The following is a 20,608-nucleotide window of genomic DNA, read 5'->3' as shown; positions in this document are numbered from 1 at the left end:
GAATGCCCATTTACAAGTGTAAGCAAATATCTTCCAACAAATCAGTGGCTAATAAGACTATTCAGTGATCATAAGTACAACAGAATTTGAAAATTGGATGTGGTGCGGCAGAAATACTATAATTGATTCTTTAAATAACTATGTAATAATGGCTATTTACTTGAGATTTATGTCCTATGCTGCCTGGCATAGGCTCCAAACCCGCAGTATCTCTGACCTTAGTAAGTAGTTAGAAAATTAATGAACAGATGGATGGATATTAAACATCTATTAGATGAATTTTAACCAGAGTTTACAAAATACATTTATAAAAGCATTTCCTTTGTATTACATGGAAGGGTCGCTAGCCACTGGTTGGGGGTAGCAAGATGATTTCCAGATTATGTGTATAAAACTTGAAATATTAAAAAACATCTTATTTTATTATAATTTTTTAGAAAGACCAATACTGATAAAATTATAAAAATAATATAATCTATCGTGTTATAAATGTTTACACCTAGTGGGGGCTTATAAGTCTCTGGCAGTGTTATTTTGGGGATCCCGAGTATTTTACTGTATATTAGCCTGCCTGGGCGAACTGGGCAGCCAGTGAACCATGGACCCCCACGGTCTGGTTTTTTTTCCTTACTAAGGAAAGTTTTTGGTTCCTCCCCTCTGTTGTTTTTTTGGATTTTTTCCTTCTCTCTTCTCCTCTTGTATCAAAGACCATTTAGTTATTATGCACTAAGAATGTATTTTCACACACATACATACATGCAGTGCTTAGAAAGTCTTAGGATACTGGCTTAATTCAGTAAAAATATTGCAGATTCCCTGGTTTTATACCAAGAATTATTACTTTATTAATTTGTTTACAAATATATATATATATACACACACACACACACACACAGTGGTACCTCAGAACTCGAATTTAATCCGTTTAGAACTCCGGATCGAATCCTAAAAATTTCGAGTTCTGATCGAATTTTCCCCATAAGAAATAATGGAAAACCAATTAATTGGATCCCGGCCCCAAACAATTGCACCCAAATATGTTTTTTTTTAGCATTTAAACACAAAATGAGCCGGATAAAACAAGAAGAGCATATATTGTACTAAACACATGTAAGCACATTTATCAAAACAGTAATTTGTAAAGTAAGAAAATAAATGCATCCAAACAATGTGTAGTTTTAAAAAAAAAAAACAACGTGTCCTGCCCCAATCGTCCGCTCCTTCCGTGTGCCACGCCCCCTCGTTAACCCCGTGTGGAATGTCCATGTGATCAGCTGTTTCTGGTTGTAGTATTTAGTCCGCGTTTCAGTTTGTTTCCCCAGTCCGGTTATTGTATTGTCCGTCTGCGTTTTGCCTACCTTACATGTAATTAAACCCAATATTCCCTGATGTCTGCACCTATGTCTCCGTTCTGTCCCCGCTTGGCTGGGGACGGAACGGAGACATAGGTGCATACATTATAATTACATGTATTAATGGTTTATTAGTAATATTAAAATAATTAATAAGAAATCTTTATTTTTAAATGTATTTATTATATAATAATAATTACTGTTACTGTCTATCATTGTCTAATGTATTTTTTTACTGTCTAAATATATGTATTCAGCTAGTGTAAACATGCACGGTGCTATCACAGCCAATGCGAGGCTGAGACTGAAGCTTTACCCTTTGTTTCCACTGAGAGACATGCTGCGTGACTCACGTGTACAAGTTATCTTAGGTCGGCATTTACGGTTTGACTTCTGAGATTCAGATCGAGATCTAGGTTTTTTTTTTTTGAACTGGCTGGTTCTACTTTTAAGAAATTCGAGTTCTAATGAGTTCAAGAACTGAGGTACCACTGTGTGTGTGTGTGTCTCTCTCTCTCTCTATATATATATATATATACACTCACCTAAAGGATTATTAGGAACACCATACTAATACGGTGTTTGACCCCCTTTCGCCTTCAGAACTGGCTTAACTCTACGTGGCATTGATTCAACAAAGTGCTGAAAGCATTCTTTAGAAATGTTGGCCCATATTGATAGGATAGCATCCTGCAGTTGATGGAGATTTGTGGGATGCACATCCAGGGCACGAAGCTCCCGTTCCACCACATCCCAAAGATGCTCTATTGGGTTGAGATCTGGTGACTGTGGGGGCCATTTTAGTACAGTGAACTCATTGTCATGTTCAAGAAACCAATTTGAAATGATTCGAGCTTTGTGACATGGTGCATTATCCTGCTGGAAGTAGCCATCAGAGGATGGGTACATGGTGGTCATAAAGGGATGGACATGGTCAGAAACAATGCTCAGGTAGGCCGTGGCATTTAAATGATGCCCAATTGGCACTAAGGGGCCTAAAGTGTGCCAAGAAAACATCCCCCACACCATTACACCACCACCACCAGCCTGCACAGTGGTAACAAGGCATGATGGATCCATGTTCTCATTCTGTTTACGCCAAATTCTGACTCTACCATTTGAATGTCTCAACAGAAATCGAGACTCATCAGACCAGGCAACATTTTTCCAGTCTTCAACTGTCCAATTTTGGTGAGCTCGTGCAAATCGTAGCCTCTTTTTCCTATTTGTAGTGGAGATGAGTGGTACCCGGTGGGGTCTTCTGCTGTTGTAGCCCATCCGCCTCAAGGTTGTGCGTGTTGTGGCTTCACAAATGCTTTGCTGCATACCTCGGCGGTTGTAACGAGTGGTTATTTCAGTCAAAGTTGCTCTTCTATCAGCTTGAATCAGTCGACCCATTCTCCTCTGACCTCTAGCATCAACAAGGCATTATATATATATATATATATATATATATATATATATATATATATATATATATATATAATATTTGAAACAACCAGTAGTTATAAGTAGTAGTACAAAATTGAAATTCAAAGTATAGTTCTATAATAGCTGATTTAGGAATGGAATATATGTATTAAGCAATCTGATTAGTATTCTGGGGATTTAACAAACTGGAAAAGCAGAACAATCTACATTTTGTTAATTCTAGACTTCATAATGAAGCAGCAAAATTACTAATTACAAGAAGTCTTATCTTCCAGATAAAATAGAAATGTAAAAGGCAAACATCATTGGGTTTAAGAATCATTATATTAGACTGGGTAAGTTTAATATTCAGTGTAATTTGTCTATGAAGTATATGGAGGCTGTTAAAATTAATAAATCTTCCTGTATACACAGACCTTGGTGCTAATCAAGCAGCCTCTTTCTCTTATCTCACTGTTACAAGATCAAGGTTGCAAATTAAATATGTCAGTACCTCTGTGCTCTTACATCATTACTGTCATGGTATCAGACAGCAGACCTATCAAGCCTCTCAAAGTGAAAGAGGAATGGAAGTTCAAGGAGATTATTTGTGTATTTGTGTGTATTGTGTGGCACTTGTGAACAACACCCACAATGACATGAAAGTAAGACATAACAGTATTTCCTTCTTTTTATATATTGTATTGCATACAATTTAACAGTTTTTGCAAAATGAATCAACATTGTTCATATAAAGGATTATTTAAAAACAACTTGTGCCAAGAGTAGCCATGATATGTACAGATTTTGGAGGAAGGTCAGATGCCTAGTGGCATGGTCATTTACTTAATTACTAATTTGTTCTTTAGAAGTATATCAAAAGACTATGATTATACCATCATGCAACACAAATATTATATTTTGCCAAAATTGTGTGCCTTCCATTTTAACATTTTACCTTGTACATCCTTTGCAACCTTGTTTACAATATACTGCTAGATTATTAGGCAGATCAGCTAAAATAAAACAGAAAATGCCAAAAGCATTTTTCTTTCCGTTCCACCTTAACTCATTCTTAAAATATCTCTCTCAATCATTCAAGAATAGCAAAACATTTATAATCAACTACCTTATATTTAAATTTTAGTCGTTGCTATCCAAAGGTTTCAGTCACTACATTACATGCTGTACAGAACTGTTTGATCTAAACACAATAAATTTTGAAAAAGAAAAAAAAAAAAACATAAACCAATGGTTTACCACAATTTTAAGCATGATAATACTATATGATATAACAGAACATTTACAGTCCTGCTTTGTAGAATTAGTTGTCAATTTTGTTCAATAAAATCAATTTAGTACCAAATCTTTTATGAGGTTTTGCCACTGAAGAGTGGGCACTCCTGAATCTGAACTTCCACACTGTTCTTAGGTGGATGCACAGTCATGCAGCAGGCTCGAATTCCACCCAAGGGCTCTAGAATATGGAACATTTTCTCCCACACATCACCTTCAGGGTCATAGCGCTGTACTACATCTACCATGCAGCGGTTATTCCATGAATACCCCCCAACCACATACACATAACCCTGAAAAACAGTCACGCCAACATCACTCTGGCCACGAGGCATGGGTGCAACACTAGTCCATTGGTCTGTTGCAGGGCTGTAGAACTCACAGCTTAGCACATCATCGTAATCACTGACACCCCTAAAGTGGTTTCCACCCATAACGTAGAGGCGGTCTCCGATGGTGCACATGCAGTGCAGACCACGCAATGTGGTCATATCTGCTCGTCGGCTCCAGCTGTCTGCTTCTGGGTCATAGCACCACAGTTCCTTCTGGAAGGTATCCCGTGTTATACCCCCTTCAAAAAAAAAATTGCACGCATTAAATGATCTGAATTACCTTAAAACACAATTCACCCCTTCAATTAAAACTAGTTTGGGTGATTCTGAAGTTTTTCAAGATTGCTATGCTTTATAATTCATCTATCCATCTTCCAAGCACTTCTCCTGCTCAGGGTCAGAGGGTGGCCTGGGGCCTCTCAGAGGCAGCATAAAGCCCTAACTTACAAAGACACTCCAGCAACTTATGTTTTGACATTACAGAAACACAAAATAATCATAATTATAACAGACAAAAGACTGGCTGTCTTGTGCAACAGTAAAAGAAATTTTCCAAATTTTCCTTAATTTGGCCTTTTTTTACTTCTTTACTTCTTAAGTTGTTTTTTTTTTCAGTTTGGGCACTGGTCCCGAAATTTTTAAGCCCCAGGTGGGTCACATCGTAGTGCCTCGATGACTAGAATATTTTCTGCAGTAGAAAATGGAAAAAACTCACCAGAAACATACATAAGATCTCCATGAACTGTCCCAGCATGCCCATAATGTGGCTCTGTCATTGGTAATACAAGTGTCCATTCATTTTGACTGAGGCTGTAGCACTCCACAGTGTCTGTACATGCAAAGATATGATACGTTGTGTACACATGAACACTACAAATGGTATGTTTCTTAGACTTTGTTGATAAATATACTTTGTATTCTTTATTTTAAATTATGTAAATTACCACGTAAATAAACCAGCATCTGTTCAACAATGAGAAAACTACATTATAAAAGTTCTATTTGTGTCTATTTCTCCTTTCACTCAATATATATGTATGATATAATATATGGTTATTCTAATAGGCCAATTGTATATAAACTTAATTTTTAATAGCTTTGCTAAATGGGATTCTAACATCCATCCATCAATCATTCCATCTTTTAAGAGCTAAGCCAGGTCAGAATGTTATAAAATTGCTGGTATGAACTACCCTGTAAATTTGCTTTTGCCCCTGGTTGGTGAGAGCAAGACCCCAGAGCCAATTCCAGGGAGCATATAGGATGTTGGTCAAACATAGCCAGTGCCAGTTGAAGCCCATGTGGAGTTCTAGGCAAATTTCCCTGATGACACATCAACCCCCCAGGGGAAATTTCAAGTCAATTTCACTTCGCCTCGGGGGGTGGAGGGGCTGGCAGGGAGTGCCCCCTAAGAAGATGCCAAGGCGACCACCTATGTCACCTATGGGATTGACCAGCTCTGGTCAAAGGGCACATACAACACACACTCAAACACACACTCCTGCTCTACAGGATGGGCAATTTAGTGATGCCAGTTAGCCTGACTGCATGTCTTTGGACTGCAGGAGGAAACTGGAGTACCCAGGGCGTACTTGCACAGCAAGAGAAGACGACACAAACTCCTCATACACAGAGTGGAGATGGGATTAAGCAAAAATGCAACAGGATGATGTATTTATGATTTTATCACTTTGACCATTAGCGAGTGAGAAGTGGTTTACAAAATTACGTATAATTATAATTTATCTACATTAATTTTTACTCAGTTCAGTATCATATCATATATACACATATTCTAATCAAAGTTTTAAGTAAAATAACAATCTTTAACAAATATTGTTAAAAATACTACTATACAATTAACTACAAAAATTATCAGCTGAGCTAATCAATCAAAATTGACTTAATATGTTTTCTCAATGTATTAGTTTAGAAACAAATTTAGAAACATCTCACCAATCTCTCCGCTGGCATTCCTGCCCCCCACAGCATACAGTTTGCCCTTGAGCGCACTGAGGTGAAAGAAGGTCCTCTTTTCATTGAGAGAGGCCAATTGCAGCCATCTGTCAAAACGGGGATCATAGCGATAGACAGTATCTACTGCTGTTTTGCCCTTGGTGTCATAATTATCTTGGCCTCCTACAATGAATAAAAAGTTACCAATGAGGGCAACACCATGTTGATAACGTGGGCCATCCATAGGCCGCAGAGCTTTCCAAGCTTGGGCCTCTTCATCATAGAGACGCAGCTCCTTGCTGACCACTAACTGTTGCCTCATCACCCCTCCCAAGACCAACAGGTGGGTGGAATTAGAACGGATGCATGTACGCTCCGTCTGCAAGGCTGGCTGCAGAAAGGGCATCATCTGGTAGTTGCTGGCTTCTAACAGGAGGTTGACGCAATCAGTGTCAGCACGGAGAGAAACATCTTCCTGGGAGATCTGCAGAAGTTCTGCTGGGCTCATTAGAGGAAAGCGTACTTTACTCATTAGGCTAAAGGTATGCTGTCGGTGGCTGACGGGGTCACAATCCAGCCATGCACGAACCACCTTGTACAGTGCCATCTCAGAGAAACCCTTGAGAGCATCATTAGCTAGAGCATACTCCATGGTTGACTGGGAAAGCTTCAGGTACATGTCGCTTTTTACCAGATCTGAGAAGTTCTGCAGAACAAACTCATTGATGCACACTTGAACCTCTTCCAGATGAAGGTTACTGGCAATGCGTTCCACCTCTGCACAGTTGTCTATAGTAATCTGAGAAGATGAAGATGATATTTAAGACATTTATAAATGCTATCGCTGTTATGGTAGCAGCGTGGCAGACTGATTTAAAATTAATTTACATATCAACGTATCCTTCAGAGATTAAGTCATTTGGATGCCCCTAACTGTTATAAACTGTTCTCTTTCTTCCATTAACATCTAAAAGTAGATTGGGTGCTGTCAGAAATGGCAGCATTGTATTCCACAGACAGCCCAGTCATTTGGTCAGGCTATGTAAGTCATACTCGTCCCACACTCACCAACTTGTACAATTTCCAGAGAAACTGGATGGATCCCCTGGAAATGTAAGAGTTAAGTGTATTTTTACCTAAATACTGTGAGCCAGCATTGTGATATATAGGTGTGAGAGTATACTTATTAATTTATTGCACATTATATGACAATTTGTAGAATCTTTCTCCACCAAATAAGTGGTTCCTTTGTCTATGTTTTAATGTGCATGTCTGAAAATGTTATTTAAACTATTCATATTTTTCAATAATTATTCAATAATTTTTCAAGTTTCAATATTTATATTCTATTTATTTCTCATTTGCACTGTGGCCAAACTTTTCATTGACATAAAAGTAAGAACTACTACAAATACACTAATGCTAGGTTTATACTAAAGAGGTATTCAAACAGGATCAAGGGTGAAAATATTTTTGCTATTACTATGGGGTGTTGCTTCAATTTTGGAGTGATCTGTCTCAAAATTTAATCAGTTCCATGCTTGCAAATCCTTTAACATCTTTGCAAAATTGGAAAAAGATCCCCCCAATGGTTATTGAGTTATTGTCTTAAGGGGATCGTGCCTTATTTTCACTATGCGGCACAACACTTTTGCACAATCTATCTGAAAATTTCATCAGTTTTAGCTTCTCACCCATACAATGCCTCTGCAAAGTTTTAGATCTGTCAAACCATTTTTGAGTTACTGGCTCACATACCAAAGTGTCTGCGGTGGTGGTGGAACGGTGCTAAAACCATATGTAGGGCAGGGAATATAATTACGCTAGCCGTATAACAACAAAATAGAAACATTATCAGTACCAGAGGCCTGGTTAGGCCTATTTTAGGGGGGCTTTAGCCTCCCCAAAATAAATGTGTATTTATTTGCATGAAAAAGTCATGAATATCTTTTTATATTATATATGTTTGGCATCGCCCCCCATAGTAAAGACCCTCTATCCATTTAACCCTAACTACACCCCTGATCAGTACATTACCTCACTGCTGAGCAGCTCTTTGCAGAAACCCAGGACAGAGAGCACCTGCAAAAAGCTGGCAGCTTCCAAAGTGTCCTGCAGACTGGCCAGGCTCAGACTGACACTACCAGTGTAGATGAAAGAAATGATATTCTTCAGTCCAAGTCCTTTCACACCATGCAGCTTTATCACCTGTAATTCCCGCTCTTTCATTCCACCTATATGTAAACCACAATGTAAGGATGTAAAAGGTCAGTTTGTATTAAACTGATCAATTAAAAGGGCAGTGATAAAACTATGTACATGTTTATATTGGGATAATAATTACTGGAAAAAATAATTCCTAGCTTAATGACATATAGGAATAGCGACTATGTAATATATGTAGCCCATGGGAACAATAGGATTGACATTTTTGGGGATTTCAATGCAAAGAAATCAAGATTATTCCAGAAAAGCAATCCCTAACTCTAACTCAAAACCTAATAATAACTTAAGTGTCTTTAATGTTATTTACCGTGCCCTTTAATACAGAAGTATTTTTGCATGACATCACTTACAAAAGTGCACTATGATGTGTAATAAAGGGTTCTGTAACAGTATTTATCAAGTTCCTAATAGGCTGTTTTTTTTTTAATCAAAACAGGTTTTTCAGGTATTAGATTAGCACTAACTAATAGAGATTTACTTGATTACTCCTTGATTACTAGCTGCATATAAAACATTGATATGGAATTCCAAGGATATGGCTGAACTTAAGAGTGTTACGGGTCCAAACAATCCAATTTTCACACTAGCACCAGATAGAAATATTTATTTGGTTTCAGAGAAAGATTGGTTAGGTGTTGTTCATAATTTACTTTTTGTAATATCTTATTATACAAATGACTTGGTTTAACAAAAGCTGAAAATAGTATAATTAAAACTAGGGATAACAGTCTTGAATCACCCATTAACTGCTTATCAAGTTACTGTGCAATAGAAGCCAAAGCCAGGGAACATAGAGCTTAAGAAATTCAACAATTTAGAAACAGCATTTATCTAAATAGGATATTTTCAGACTGCATAAGGGAAACTCAAAGAAATGCTTGTGATTCTTAAAGCAATCAAATTACCTGTAAACATAGCTTTAAAGTAGTCACTGGCTGAAGACATAATAACTCTGTGCACTGGGAAGGTTTCATCGCTGTCACCTGGCACCAACGTCACATCACATAGAGTCGCATTTAAACGGAACTGCTGAAACCCCTTGCAGTTAGGTGAAGAAATACATCTTCCATCAACTTAGAATAGTTCTTGCATATCACACAGACACTGAATGGTTGTAATAGCTTATACGAAACGAAAATGAGCTTCATTAAAATGCAATACACGTATGTACAAAAAGGAACTACATCTATAATCCTGTATTATCAAGAAGATAATTCATCTATGCATGTACATTGATTACAGGCCCTACGTCACATATGCAGTTTACTAGCCAGTGCATATCTTTGGTAGAATGAAAGATCAGTGGTGAAAGAACAAAATATCTAATGAGAATAAAATCTGCTTTAATCTGGTGATTAAACTTAATGAATACATTGTAGGAACTTGTGCAAACCAGTTTTTCTTTTTTTATTCGTAGATGGGTGCTGATTATCAAAATGATACAGTAATTCCATACTTATAAATACTGCAAGACAGTGTTTCTCAAGCTGGTTGCCAGGGACCCCCAGATGGTCTATGATGTTAATGCCTCCCAACTGCCTGCCGGGCAGAACCTCAATGACCAGGCTTAGAAACACTGCTGTAAGAATCAAAGTCTCAAATTCTCTGATTTTGGTACAACTTCATCTGTTTATTAAAAGACAACCAGTACCTGTAAGATGGCGTGTCCATGTTCGTCACTGCTGAACACTTTGGTGTCACATTTAGGGACTGGAACATTGTATTCAGTTTTGGAGTTATTTGCAACTGAGATAGTGGGTTTGGTAGATGGAACAGGGGGTCTATAAATGGGAGCTGCTTGCCCTTGAGGATGAAGAGTTTCCCGGGACGCCCGTCTGCTTCCCATTCGAGACAACCTCCGTAGCAAGTTTCCCTCTTCTCCACTGCTCCTGGAACCCCCCCGAAAAAAACAACAACAGTGCAACACAAAGGCAAAGAGAGACAAACTTGTCTTGGCTATTGATGTGCCAATGAAAGAACCGAAGTTGAATTTCCCAGTAATCCTATGTGGACAGTTTATAATCATCAGAAAACTTGGTTTTACATACATGCAGAAAATGTATTTCATGCTTTTAATGTTTAAATTGGAAAACAGTTGGGGAAAAGTTCATAATATTAAAATACATTGCATAATCATTTTGCTAACTGACAAATATTCCAGGCTTTTTACAGATGTTTTTCAATGTATTTTTTGTTCAGATTTAGCTATTACTACATTGGATTTTAAAGAACTCACCCCATCTCTTCGGACTATTTATCAGGTGTTCCTGAGGTGCAAGTGTTAAAATAGCATTTTCAGTATCACAAACATAACACCAACAACAAATGGCAGCAGGGTGGCAAGGAGGCGTAGCGGCGTTTCCTCTCGGGTTGGAGGTTTTGAGGGTTTCACATTCATTCAATATCAATATACTTGCATGTTGCAGGTTTAATGACATTCAATTTACATTTCCTTGTAGTCAAAATAGAAAATTATGAAAAAACAGAACATGTTTTAATATAATTTAGATATTAAAAGAAGCTACAACAAAGGACATGTTCTTTTGTTTTGGAAAAGCTTGTTTTTGCATGGCAGACTGGATGGAGCAGTTGTATTTGTGATTATTCATTGGACTTGAATATGCAACTTCATTTTAAAAAATATTTTACGGGCCAGTAAAAATAGCCCCATCTGGCCTGTGTGGCTGTTTTGCCCACGTCCGCATTACATCAATATCCGGTTCCCAACTAAGTTGTATTCATATATCTTTCTAAAGAACAATGGATTTTTGCAAAATAATTTTGAAATGAAAATACATGTAACAGCTGTACGAGATTCCTGATATCGTGTAGTATTCATTGTTTCACTTAACTCTATTTTAGTATAACGTATTTATCATCAAATGCTTAAAGCTATCTTTGCTTTCCTTTGTCTCTTTTCTTCGGCCCATTTGGCCCTGAGCTAACATAAGCATCTGGATTCAATCCAGCTTGCAACAAAGTCTAGGAGAAGAAACAATGCATTGGCAGGATCCACTGTATAGATGGTGTCTTCATCTTAGGCTGAATGATAAACAATATTGCAGCTCCTCTCTTCAAAAATATATAACACTCACTCTGCAGCATGATTACGTTTTCATCTATAAGCAGTGTTCAGTGTTCTCTAAACTAAAATCTAAGTTTGTCTTTACATGCTTTCATTTTAAAAGCTGTGTTATATGCACATAAGCACGTAAAGAGATATAAGGAAGATAAACAAGAATCTTACCTTAAAGCAAACAATTTTCACTGTTTTGTACTGAATTTCGATGAAGTTAATTTAAATTGATGGATGTCCTACAAAGCTTTATACAGTCCTTTGTTTGCCTACAACCTACAAAGATACAATGTTCCACTCTGCTGAAATATGTAAACCTCTCTCATAACGGAACTGTTGTTCTGCATTTACCACTGCCTAACAGTCTTACTTCCTGTGTTACTTCTTCCCCTTAACTGCTTTGTCTAAGATATGGGCTTCAAAAGTAATCTCTTTTAGGTCCCAAGATAAATAAAATGAACTATTATCCATCTTAGTTAAGCAACTCTGCTTTGCTGAACAAAGCGCTGCACAATTTGGCTAATATAGAACATCATTTAATTGAAACTGACGGAAAAAAATTCACTTTCATTTAAAAATAATCATTGTTTTGCCCTGCCACCCAAAGTACTGCTGCTGATAAAACATTTTTAACCCTAATGGCCAATTGCAATATGCATTCTGAAATTTCACATTAGCAAAACACTGACAGGAGACTACAGGAGTTTATTTTTAGTACTATTAGAGCATTAGAAATGCTGCAAAAGAAGCTGAAGTTTAGTTCCTTACTGCTGGTTTTGTGGTTAACTTATGGAAAGCAAGTGTGGCTACATATGCAGACCATTTTGCTCCTTGGCAGATTTAAAGGAACATATCACATACAAGAGAAAAAGTCAAATACATTGTATACAAGGAAGGAATGTTAGAAATGCATTAATCAATTTTAAAAATATATTGCATACACATTTTATGATGTATATACATATAAAGTAAGCAGGAACATTGTATATATATATATCAACACACCCATGGGAGGACTATGAGATTAATATGAAGTGCTTTGCTTGCTTAAGTGATCCACAGTGACAAGCAGTAAGAAAAACTATTTTTATTAGGTGTTGTCAAGACCTAGTGACTACAGAGGCAGAGTTGAGTCCAAATTGAACATAAAAATTTACCCATGTCAAAGTCAGGTACAGAAACAACAGAGTAGCTTGTCTGGACCAGGATTACTTCAGGACCACCACTGAAGTCAGGCCTGGGGGCCTGACCACCTGCCTAACCTGATAAGGCAAAGCCCAAAATAGCAACACATTGGCCCACAAAGAAGAATAAAGGTGTGGGTCAGGTGGCTTTCTGGTAGCAAGCATCATAGAGGACCCAGACGCTGGCAATGGACACCAGCCTTGGGAATGTAAAAAATGATCATTCTGGCAGGGAAGGATCCTTAGTGCAGAAGATTGAAAATCATCTGCTAAATAGTTCACCTTACCTTTGACTTGTACTTGTGCATTTAATCTTGTTTTTGCCGTGGTTTGTTAGGTTTCATCAACACGGTTATCAAGCATGATCATCAAGTATTTCTAAGCAGTTGGGCTCCTCAGCATATACTAGTTACACATTCAAACCTGCTACAATGAATGCCAGGTTCTACCTCCAAGACACCCCTTGCATACATAAACAATAGACAATTGTCTAATTGTCAATTGTGAAAATTTGGTTAATAAACTAACTGCCACATGGCCTATGTTTTATTTTCAAAAAGGAACCTGACTGTGGGATCCACAAGTCAACATACCCCACCTTAGAGAAATATGGTGAGGTTTGCGGAAGCAGTAACAATGAGCTGTGGCTTAAGAGCTACTGGAGGACACCAGTGATGTGAAATTGAAAAAGGAAGCCTTTGGGGAAATGCTTTCATGGAGGTCTATTTAGCTAGCAGAGAGGTAGCAACAAGCTTGAAGGACTGTAGCTAAAATAACCAGAGCTGAAAGTTGCTTCATCAGAGGATTTCAGAGAAGCATTGGATCAAGACTACAAAAGACCTCAATGATTGAAGAAGAGATGGTGGGACCTGGCTCAGGCTGTGTTAAACAATAGAGGATGGGGAAGTGCTTAACACCATGGCTATTGTGGGAAGGATCACTTACACTTCTTAACACTGGGAAAATATCCTCTTGTAAGTGTAGAAATTTATACACAGATATTGAAGGTAATGAATGTTGTTTGGTGGACAAACCTCTTCAAAGTTGCATGTTGAATATGAGTGAAGTACTTGTGGTGATCCCTATTTTTAAAGAGTTCAACTATAAAGGAATAACACTTTCCAGACTCCCTGCAAAAACCTGTGCAAAGCCTAATCCAAATAAGACCTTGGTTCAATGTCAAGTATTTAGTGGCAGAGATGATAATCAGCATGGCCATGGTCCTCACCTGGAAAAGTGACGTTGGAGAGTCTGCCTTTAGCAAAGACATTTATACACCATGGGATATTACTCATGAGTGACAGTAAAAGGTGTGGAAGAAAATTGTTATACGTAAGGTAGACTGATAATACAGATGTAAGTAACATAACATAACTAACAAAGGAAAATACTTTAAGGGGCCATGCAAGAGTAGTGAAAAATGCTGGCATTTCTAAAAGTATAGGTCATACAAAGGACAGAGCTGTGCAAACTGTCTCGGTGTCAGAAGAATACAGAATGTCTTGTAGAATAATATGTACAAAAGAGGATCCACATAGGAGACATGAAAAGGGAAACCTTTGTCTAGTGATCGAAAGTTGAGTGCATAAACATACACTATATTGCCAAAAGTATTGGGATACCCCTCCAAATAATTGAATTCAGGCGTTCTAATCACTTACATAGCCACAAGTATATAAAATCAAGCACCTAGGTAAGCAGACTGCTTCTACAAACATTTGTGAAAGAATGGGTCGCTCTCAGGAGCTCAGTGAATTCAAGCGTGGTACCGTGATAGGATGCCACCTGTGCAATAAGTCCACCCATGAAATTTTCTCGCTACTAAAAATTCCATGGTCAACTGTTAGTGATATTATAACAAAGTGGAAGCAATTGGGAACCAAGAAAGTGGTAGGCCACATAAAATCACAGAGCGAAGACAATGTGCATAAGTAGCCAACTGTCTGCAGGCAACAGCTACAGACCTCCAAACTTTGTGTGGCCTTCAGATTAGCTCAAGAACAGTGTGTAGATAACTTCATGGAATGGGTTTTCATGGCCGAGCAGCTGCATCCAAGCCTCACATCACCAAGTGCAATGCAAAGCGTCAGATGCAGTGGTGTAAACCACACCGCCACTGGACTCTAGAGCAGTGGAGATGTGTGCTCTGGAGTGACAAATCACGATTGTCTGGCAATCCGATGGACGAGTCTGGGTCTGGTTGCTGGGAGAAGGGTACTTGCCTGACTGCATTGTGCCAAATGTAGTTTGGTGGAGGTGGGATTATGATGTGGGGTTGCTTTTCAGGGTTTGGGCTTGGCCCCTTAGTTCAAAGCCATTTTGGACAATTTCATTCTCCCTACTTTGTGGGAACAGCTTGGGGATGGTTCCAAAATGACTACGCACCAGTGCACAAAGCAAGGTCCATAAGGACAGCGAGTCTGGTGAGGAGGAACTTGACTGGCCTGCACAGAGCCCTGACCTTAACTTGACAGAACACCTTTGGGATAAATTAAAGTGCCTGACCTCAAAAATGCTTTCACAAAAACACACTCCTACACTATATATAGCCTTCCCAGAAGAGTTGAAGCTGTTGTAGCTGCAAAGGGTGGGTCAACTCCAGATCCACATCCATCTGATGTATTAAGAATGGGATGTCATTAAAGTAAAAAGTAAAATGTAAAGGCAGGTGTCCCAATACTTCTGGCAATACAATGATCCCCCGCTATATCGTGGTTCAGCTATCGCGCCCCCGCTATATTGCAGATTTTTCCCCAACGCATCACAGTTCTCTGCGATGTGTGTATATATAAATATATATATACACATATACGTTACATATTATTATTATGCTCGACATCCACATATCATATATGTTTACAAACTGAGTTTTAATCAATTTACATGTGTTTAAATATGTGGGAGGGGTATTTTAAGGCTTAAACCATAAAAAAATGTTTATTTATACGGTCAATCTATATCGCGGATTTTCAACGTCACTTCCGCTATAGGCGGGGGATCACTGTATAGCAGGGTTCACCAACATGTTGCCCCCAGGATGCCCTCAAGGGCCACATGAGTCGCCTGCAGACATGTTTTAAAAATAGTACAAGTCATCAGTGAGCAGCGTCTAAAATTAAATGTTATCCTGCTGCTATTCTTCTTTAATCACATTTGCATTTATATAGATCTGAAAATGACAATATCTAAAAAAAAAAGCATTTAAAACATGTTTATTATACATGAATATAGACAAATTTAGGAGGGCGTTTCAAACTGGTAGCCCTTCGTATGGCTCAGTACCCGTGAGGTAGCTCTCAGTTTCAAAAAAGGTTGGTGACCCCTGCTTTATAGTGTGCCTGAGCTTAAGCAAGAATCGTTCAAATACACAAAATTTGATTTATTGCTTTGGAAGTGGAATAATATGGATAGGTAATCAATTCTGGTAACCAATTAAAATGAGTATACAAGAGATACTAAGCAAATTCAGGATTAACATATCACTGAAAATGTATAAAACCTGTAACCTACTGCAAATAGCCAAGCCACTGAGTGAAATCTCACTATTTGTGTGCAATGACAGGTTAGTTTATTCAAAGAAACTTGCCTCTTGCAAGTTGTTCTATATTGGCTGCATGGTTGAAATATAATTTTTTTCTAACACAGAAGGAATGCAAGATTGAGAAACAGACCAGTCCATGGCAGAGAAATGGCAGATTGCCTTCAAATTGATGTGTAAAACTACCATTATTTGGTATGTAAATAGTTTTCTAGATACATTTTTATAAATGTGAAAAGAAAACTACAAACATTGGAATTGCATAATGCAGCCAGTAGTTGCTAAGAACCATTTAATACTTGATATAACAGAATGAAGCAAGAAGTTTCATACATAAGTGCAACAAAACACAATCTTGAAAACAGGCTGTTGCATCACAAACATGGAACTCAAATCAAACTGCGAAACAATTCTAGCTGTATAATCAAAATAAACTGCATGTTAAAGTCAGGTCCTGGGAGAAAAGGAAAAATAGGCATAAATCTGTTACATTTTCCGGGATGTGAAAGTGCTTCTGCTATTGTGTCAAATGAATAATGACATGCTGCGGGCTTCTTGACTCAGTCCTCTTCAGCTAGTCCTTTTTCTATTAGTGGAAGGTGAACCAGAGCTCCCACATCATTGTACAGCATTACAGCAATTTCAGGTCCTGTTGACTAGAGAAAGTTCTTATCTTTAGTCAAGTTTAGGGTATATTAGATATTTTAGTGAAATAGAAGATACTAATTGACTGTCAAATATACTCACCATGACACAAGCGGTAATTTTGCCATGCAGCAAGTCAATCATCTCGAGTACAGCCTTAATGCTCCATTCGGGGCAGTACGAGACTCTTTCCTTCTCCAGGTTGATATGAGGGGGCCTGAACCCAGTCACTTGTACTTTGACAGCTTTGCAGGGATACTGCAGCAGCTCAGAAGGGATCTGACGTAGACTTGGGGATCAGAAAATAGTGTCTTGTTTATATCCTTTAATGTACAATAAGAAATGCTCTTCATAATAAAAAGGGTATTGTGTCATGCATTTCACAGGCTGCTGCTAAATGGCATCAGACGGGATGCACATTATCCAAATAATTCTTGGTAATTAATTTGCATTTTAAGTAAAGGCATTAAGCCGCATCTTAGAATGAATGCTCGCATTAATAAAGATGATACCAAGGACCTCACCAGGACCTGGTCACCAAAAGACATGTCTTCTACTGCATGTAAATTTTTGGGATTTCATAGAGACGATATCAAAAAAAAGCAAGTGATCTGCTGGTATGGCTGCACAACTACTGGCAGTGCCACCAACTTAAGTTCAATTTTGGAAATTGTTCATTTTTGGTAGACTGAGTGCTTTTTTGTTTTATAAAAACTTTCAAACATTGTAATGTGAACTTTTTCCAATATTGTTCATCCTTACACTCAGATATATACACATATTATACACACACACACACACACACTCCACAAGTTAAAAAAAGAAATAATTCGGTTAATATGTACCATATTCTGTAAGACAATGTGGGTAAGTGATAGGGCTAGCCTTTGTTTTAGCAGCGGTCACCTTGAGTTACAGGAATTGTAGAAAGTAAGTTAAGCAAAATAATTTAAGTTAAAGTGATGACAGAGATAGGCTTGTGTACTCCAAGGATACATAAATTAGAGATATCCTATTATCCTATGACTGGGCAAGTCAGTGGATGTCTTTTGGAAGTTATTGCTTTGCAGTCATGTTGTAATTAGATTAGATTAGATTAGATTAGATTAGACTTTATTAATCCCACAATGGGGAAATTCTTTGAGTTTTTGAATATTTAAGTTCTTGAAGGGCTGTATTTTTATTCACTTTTAATTAAGTGCTCTTACAGAACTGATGCTTTCACTCTTTATTTGGACCCTCATCTGCTATGCGCTGTCTTCCTTCCACCATATTATTGAAAAGTCAATGCTTTTTTAAAAAAAATAAAAATAAAAAAAAAGTAATCATGACAGTTATACAATGAACACTACTTACTTTTGTGTGGACAAAGTATCATCAGAGCCAAAATCCACATGCCTCACCAGGATTTGGACTGGGTTATAACTTTTAATGCTCAGTATCTTGGCCCTGTAGTATTGCCCATCACTGTACTTGGCCAAGCAAGGGCTTTCTACAAAGAAGAAAACAATTACCTGATGTCTTCAGCAGTAACAATTTAGTAAAACAGTTTAAAAAAATGACAGCAGAGAAACATACCAATGGCAAAGTCACTGAGTGGCTGAAGGCTGTCCTCCTTCTCATTCACATATGCAAGAGCTTCCTCTAGGTTTTCCTCACTATCCTCCACAAAATCATCCATGTCCAGAAGGGGAGAGAGAAAAACCTATTAAAAAAAAGAATCCAAGTAACCACAAATGAAACCATCCTGCTATAACCAAAGAATACCATGTAACCTCCCCCTGACATATTTCACTGTGAGATATTAAGTAATGTTGCTTTGTGAATATAATTTGTGACATTTGATAATTTCCAAAAGACCTGCAACTAAAAGTTAGATTGACTGGCAAACTACTTTATGAAATGCATGTAAATTCAGATCTGCAGAGAGACATTCCGTTTAATTCTGACAGCTATTTAACGCTAGGGCTAGGTATTGCAAAATAGCCCACAACACAATTCTCATTACAATACCAGTGTCACAATTCAACTCATCATGATACATCAATACGATACTCATCATTGTATCCCGATGGTTAATACTCCAATATTTAAAAAAACAGACCATATTTAATTAACAGGCATTACAGGCCTTTAACTACCAAGGATGAGCCAGTATGCATTTCTTTGTGCATACATAAAATACATTTTTCTATTTTTTAAAAAGCAAATGTGAAAAATAACATAGAATTGAAACATTCTACGAACATTAGTTGTAAACACTTCACTGCATTTTTACAATGCAGTGCACTTAGCATAGGCTACATAAATAGAGGCATTTAGGAAATGCCTGTTTTGTGGTGCATAAAAGTTTTTTTTTTGCAAACTACGGTAGCAATGGTCAAGACCCAGAGTTAGTCAACTAGTAACGTTAGCCTTAGCGATGCACAATACTTTGGTTAACACATAGAGATCACCTGATATTCATTCAAAATTGAGACAGACATTGGACTGATGTGTCAGTCTTAGTCAATATTGCCAGCCAATATTTAAACTTTATCAATATCCAAAGTTAGTAGCACCAGCGCTAATTGTTATATCGATATACTTTTTTGCAAGTTTAAATTGGGGCTCTGTTAAAGATAAAATAGAAACCAATAGTATTCCTTCCTCATTGTAAACGATGTGAGAGCTTTAGTCGTGATGTTACACAGACTCCCAGAATCCACAGCTAAAATTAAACCAATTCAGATAGTGGGAAATTTGATGACGGGAAAAGGAGTGGAATCATTATTACTTGGTTCATTTTGCTTTAAATCTTGAGCAATTCATTTGCTGATAACAGCAAATGTCGTTATTAAAGTGCAAATTAAAAAACACAAAAGCTCCCTATAACCACAAAGAGAGACTAGACCAGAAGTAGACATTACCTCATTGGGAGTGCAGAGGTGTGTGATTTGGACTGGGAAACACTGTCCCTTCTCTGGCATTCTTGGATAGGTATACCTTTTAAGCTGCGACACTGCATACTCCATGCCCTATCAATACAGGACGTCAATAAAAAGCTAACACACACAGAATGATCAACAGGGTGGGGGGGGGGGACTACTAAACATGAATCACTGGATACTAAAAAAGTCAGGAGGCTGAAAAATTACAGTACATTATTCTACTGGAGATAGATTTCTTTAAATAATCTGGCAGTCTTTAATTCAAATCAGGCTAATAGAAGAGACCAAGTTAAAGGAACAATTTGCGAGGATTCTTTATACACTCCCTGAACACTTTATCAGGAAAACCTGTACACCTCATACAATTATGTGATCTCAGTGATTTTGACTATGGTCGAATTGTTGTAGCAGACGGCATGATTTGAGTATTTCTGTAACTGATAGTCTCCTGAGATATTCACACACAGTTAACACATTGAACCCTGAGCCAGACTGGCTACAACAGCAGGAGATCTGTCAGATTACAAAAACTGATAAGGTTTCTGTGGGTACAGTCTCATCAAAACTGGACAGGAAAAATGTAGCCTGGTCTGATGAATCTTGATTTCTCCTGAGGTACACAGATGGTAGTATAAGAATTTGGTGTAAAAACATGGATTCATG

At 37.7% G+C, this 20,608-nt stretch overlaps 2 protein-coding genes across 10 annotated transcripts in view; both read right to left on the bottom strand.

The window, feature by feature from the left end:
* Positions 1-3,443: 3,443 nt before the first annotated feature.
* Positions 3,444-12,579, bottom strand: LOC111860695 (kelch-like protein 9). Of its 3 annotated transcripts, XM_072715407.1 has the most exons (8): positions 11,820-12,435; positions 10,809-10,839; positions 10,224-10,461; positions 9,478-9,610; positions 8,384-8,580; positions 6,347-7,145; positions 5,106-5,219; positions 3,444-4,629 (listed from the first exon to the last, which is right to left on the bottom strand). In XM_072715407.1, the coding sequence occupies exons 2-8, from the start codon at positions 10,811-10,813 to the stop codon at positions 4,133-4,135; spliced, it is 1,983 nt and encodes a 660-aa protein (XP_072571508.1). In that variant the 5' UTR covers positions 10,814-10,839; positions 11,820-12,435; the 3' UTR covers positions 3,444-4,132. The 3 variants fall into 3 exon arrangements, with proteins under 3 accessions (XP_072571508.1, XP_023700393.2, XP_023700395.2); XM_023844625.2 differs by having other exon boundaries at positions 10,224-10,839; positions 11,820-12,579; XM_023844627.2 differs by lacking the exons at positions 10,809-10,839; positions 11,820-12,435 and having other exon boundaries at positions 9,478-9,555; positions 10,224-10,362.
* A 4,049-nt stretch (positions 12,580-16,628) lies between these two features.
* rnf17 (ring finger protein 17) overlaps positions 16,629-20,608 on the bottom strand; it is a 29,972-nt gene continuing 25,992 nt past the window's right edge. For all 7 annotated transcript variants that reach the window (XM_072715385.1, XM_072715387.1, XM_023844594.2 and 4 more), the window contains 5 exons: positions 19,925-20,032; positions 18,594-18,720; positions 18,372-18,507; positions 17,118-17,304; positions 16,629-17,026 (listed from right to left, as the gene is read on the bottom strand). In XM_072715385.1, the coding sequence (XP_072571486.1) occupies positions 16,931-17,026; positions 17,118-17,304; positions 18,372-18,507; positions 18,594-18,720; positions 19,925-20,032 (654 nt within the window). In that variant the 3' untranslated portion in view covers positions 16,629-16,930. The remainder of the gene's footprint in view (positions 17,027-17,117; positions 17,305-18,371; positions 18,508-18,593; positions 18,721-19,924; positions 20,033-20,608) is intronic.

This window comes from Paramormyrops kingsleyae, chromosome 1 (genome assembly GCF_048594095.1).
Source record: "Paramormyrops kingsleyae isolate MSU_618 chromosome 1, PKINGS_0.4, whole genome shotgun sequence".
Lineage (NCBI taxonomy): Eukaryota > Metazoa > Chordata > Actinopteri > Osteoglossiformes > Mormyridae > Paramormyrops > Paramormyrops kingsleyae.
Note: the sequence above shows the minus strand (reverse complement) of the source record. Positions and strands in the feature narration are given on the sequence as shown.

Bases quoted from the DNA above. Each gene is read 5' to 3' on its own strand.
- LOC111860695 (XM_023844625.2), bottom strand. From the start codon at position 10,640: ATGAAATACATTTTCTGCATGTATGTAAAACCAAGTTTTCTGATGATT. The intron at 7,146-8,383 runs GTAATGTACTGA...TCATCTTCTCAG, and splicing joins AAGAGCTGCTCAGCAGTGAG to ATTACTATAGACAACTGTGC. The intron at 5,220-6,346 runs GTGAGATGTTTC...TTGCATGTACAG, and splicing joins GAATGCCAGCGGAGAGATTG to ACACTGTGGAGTGCTACAGC.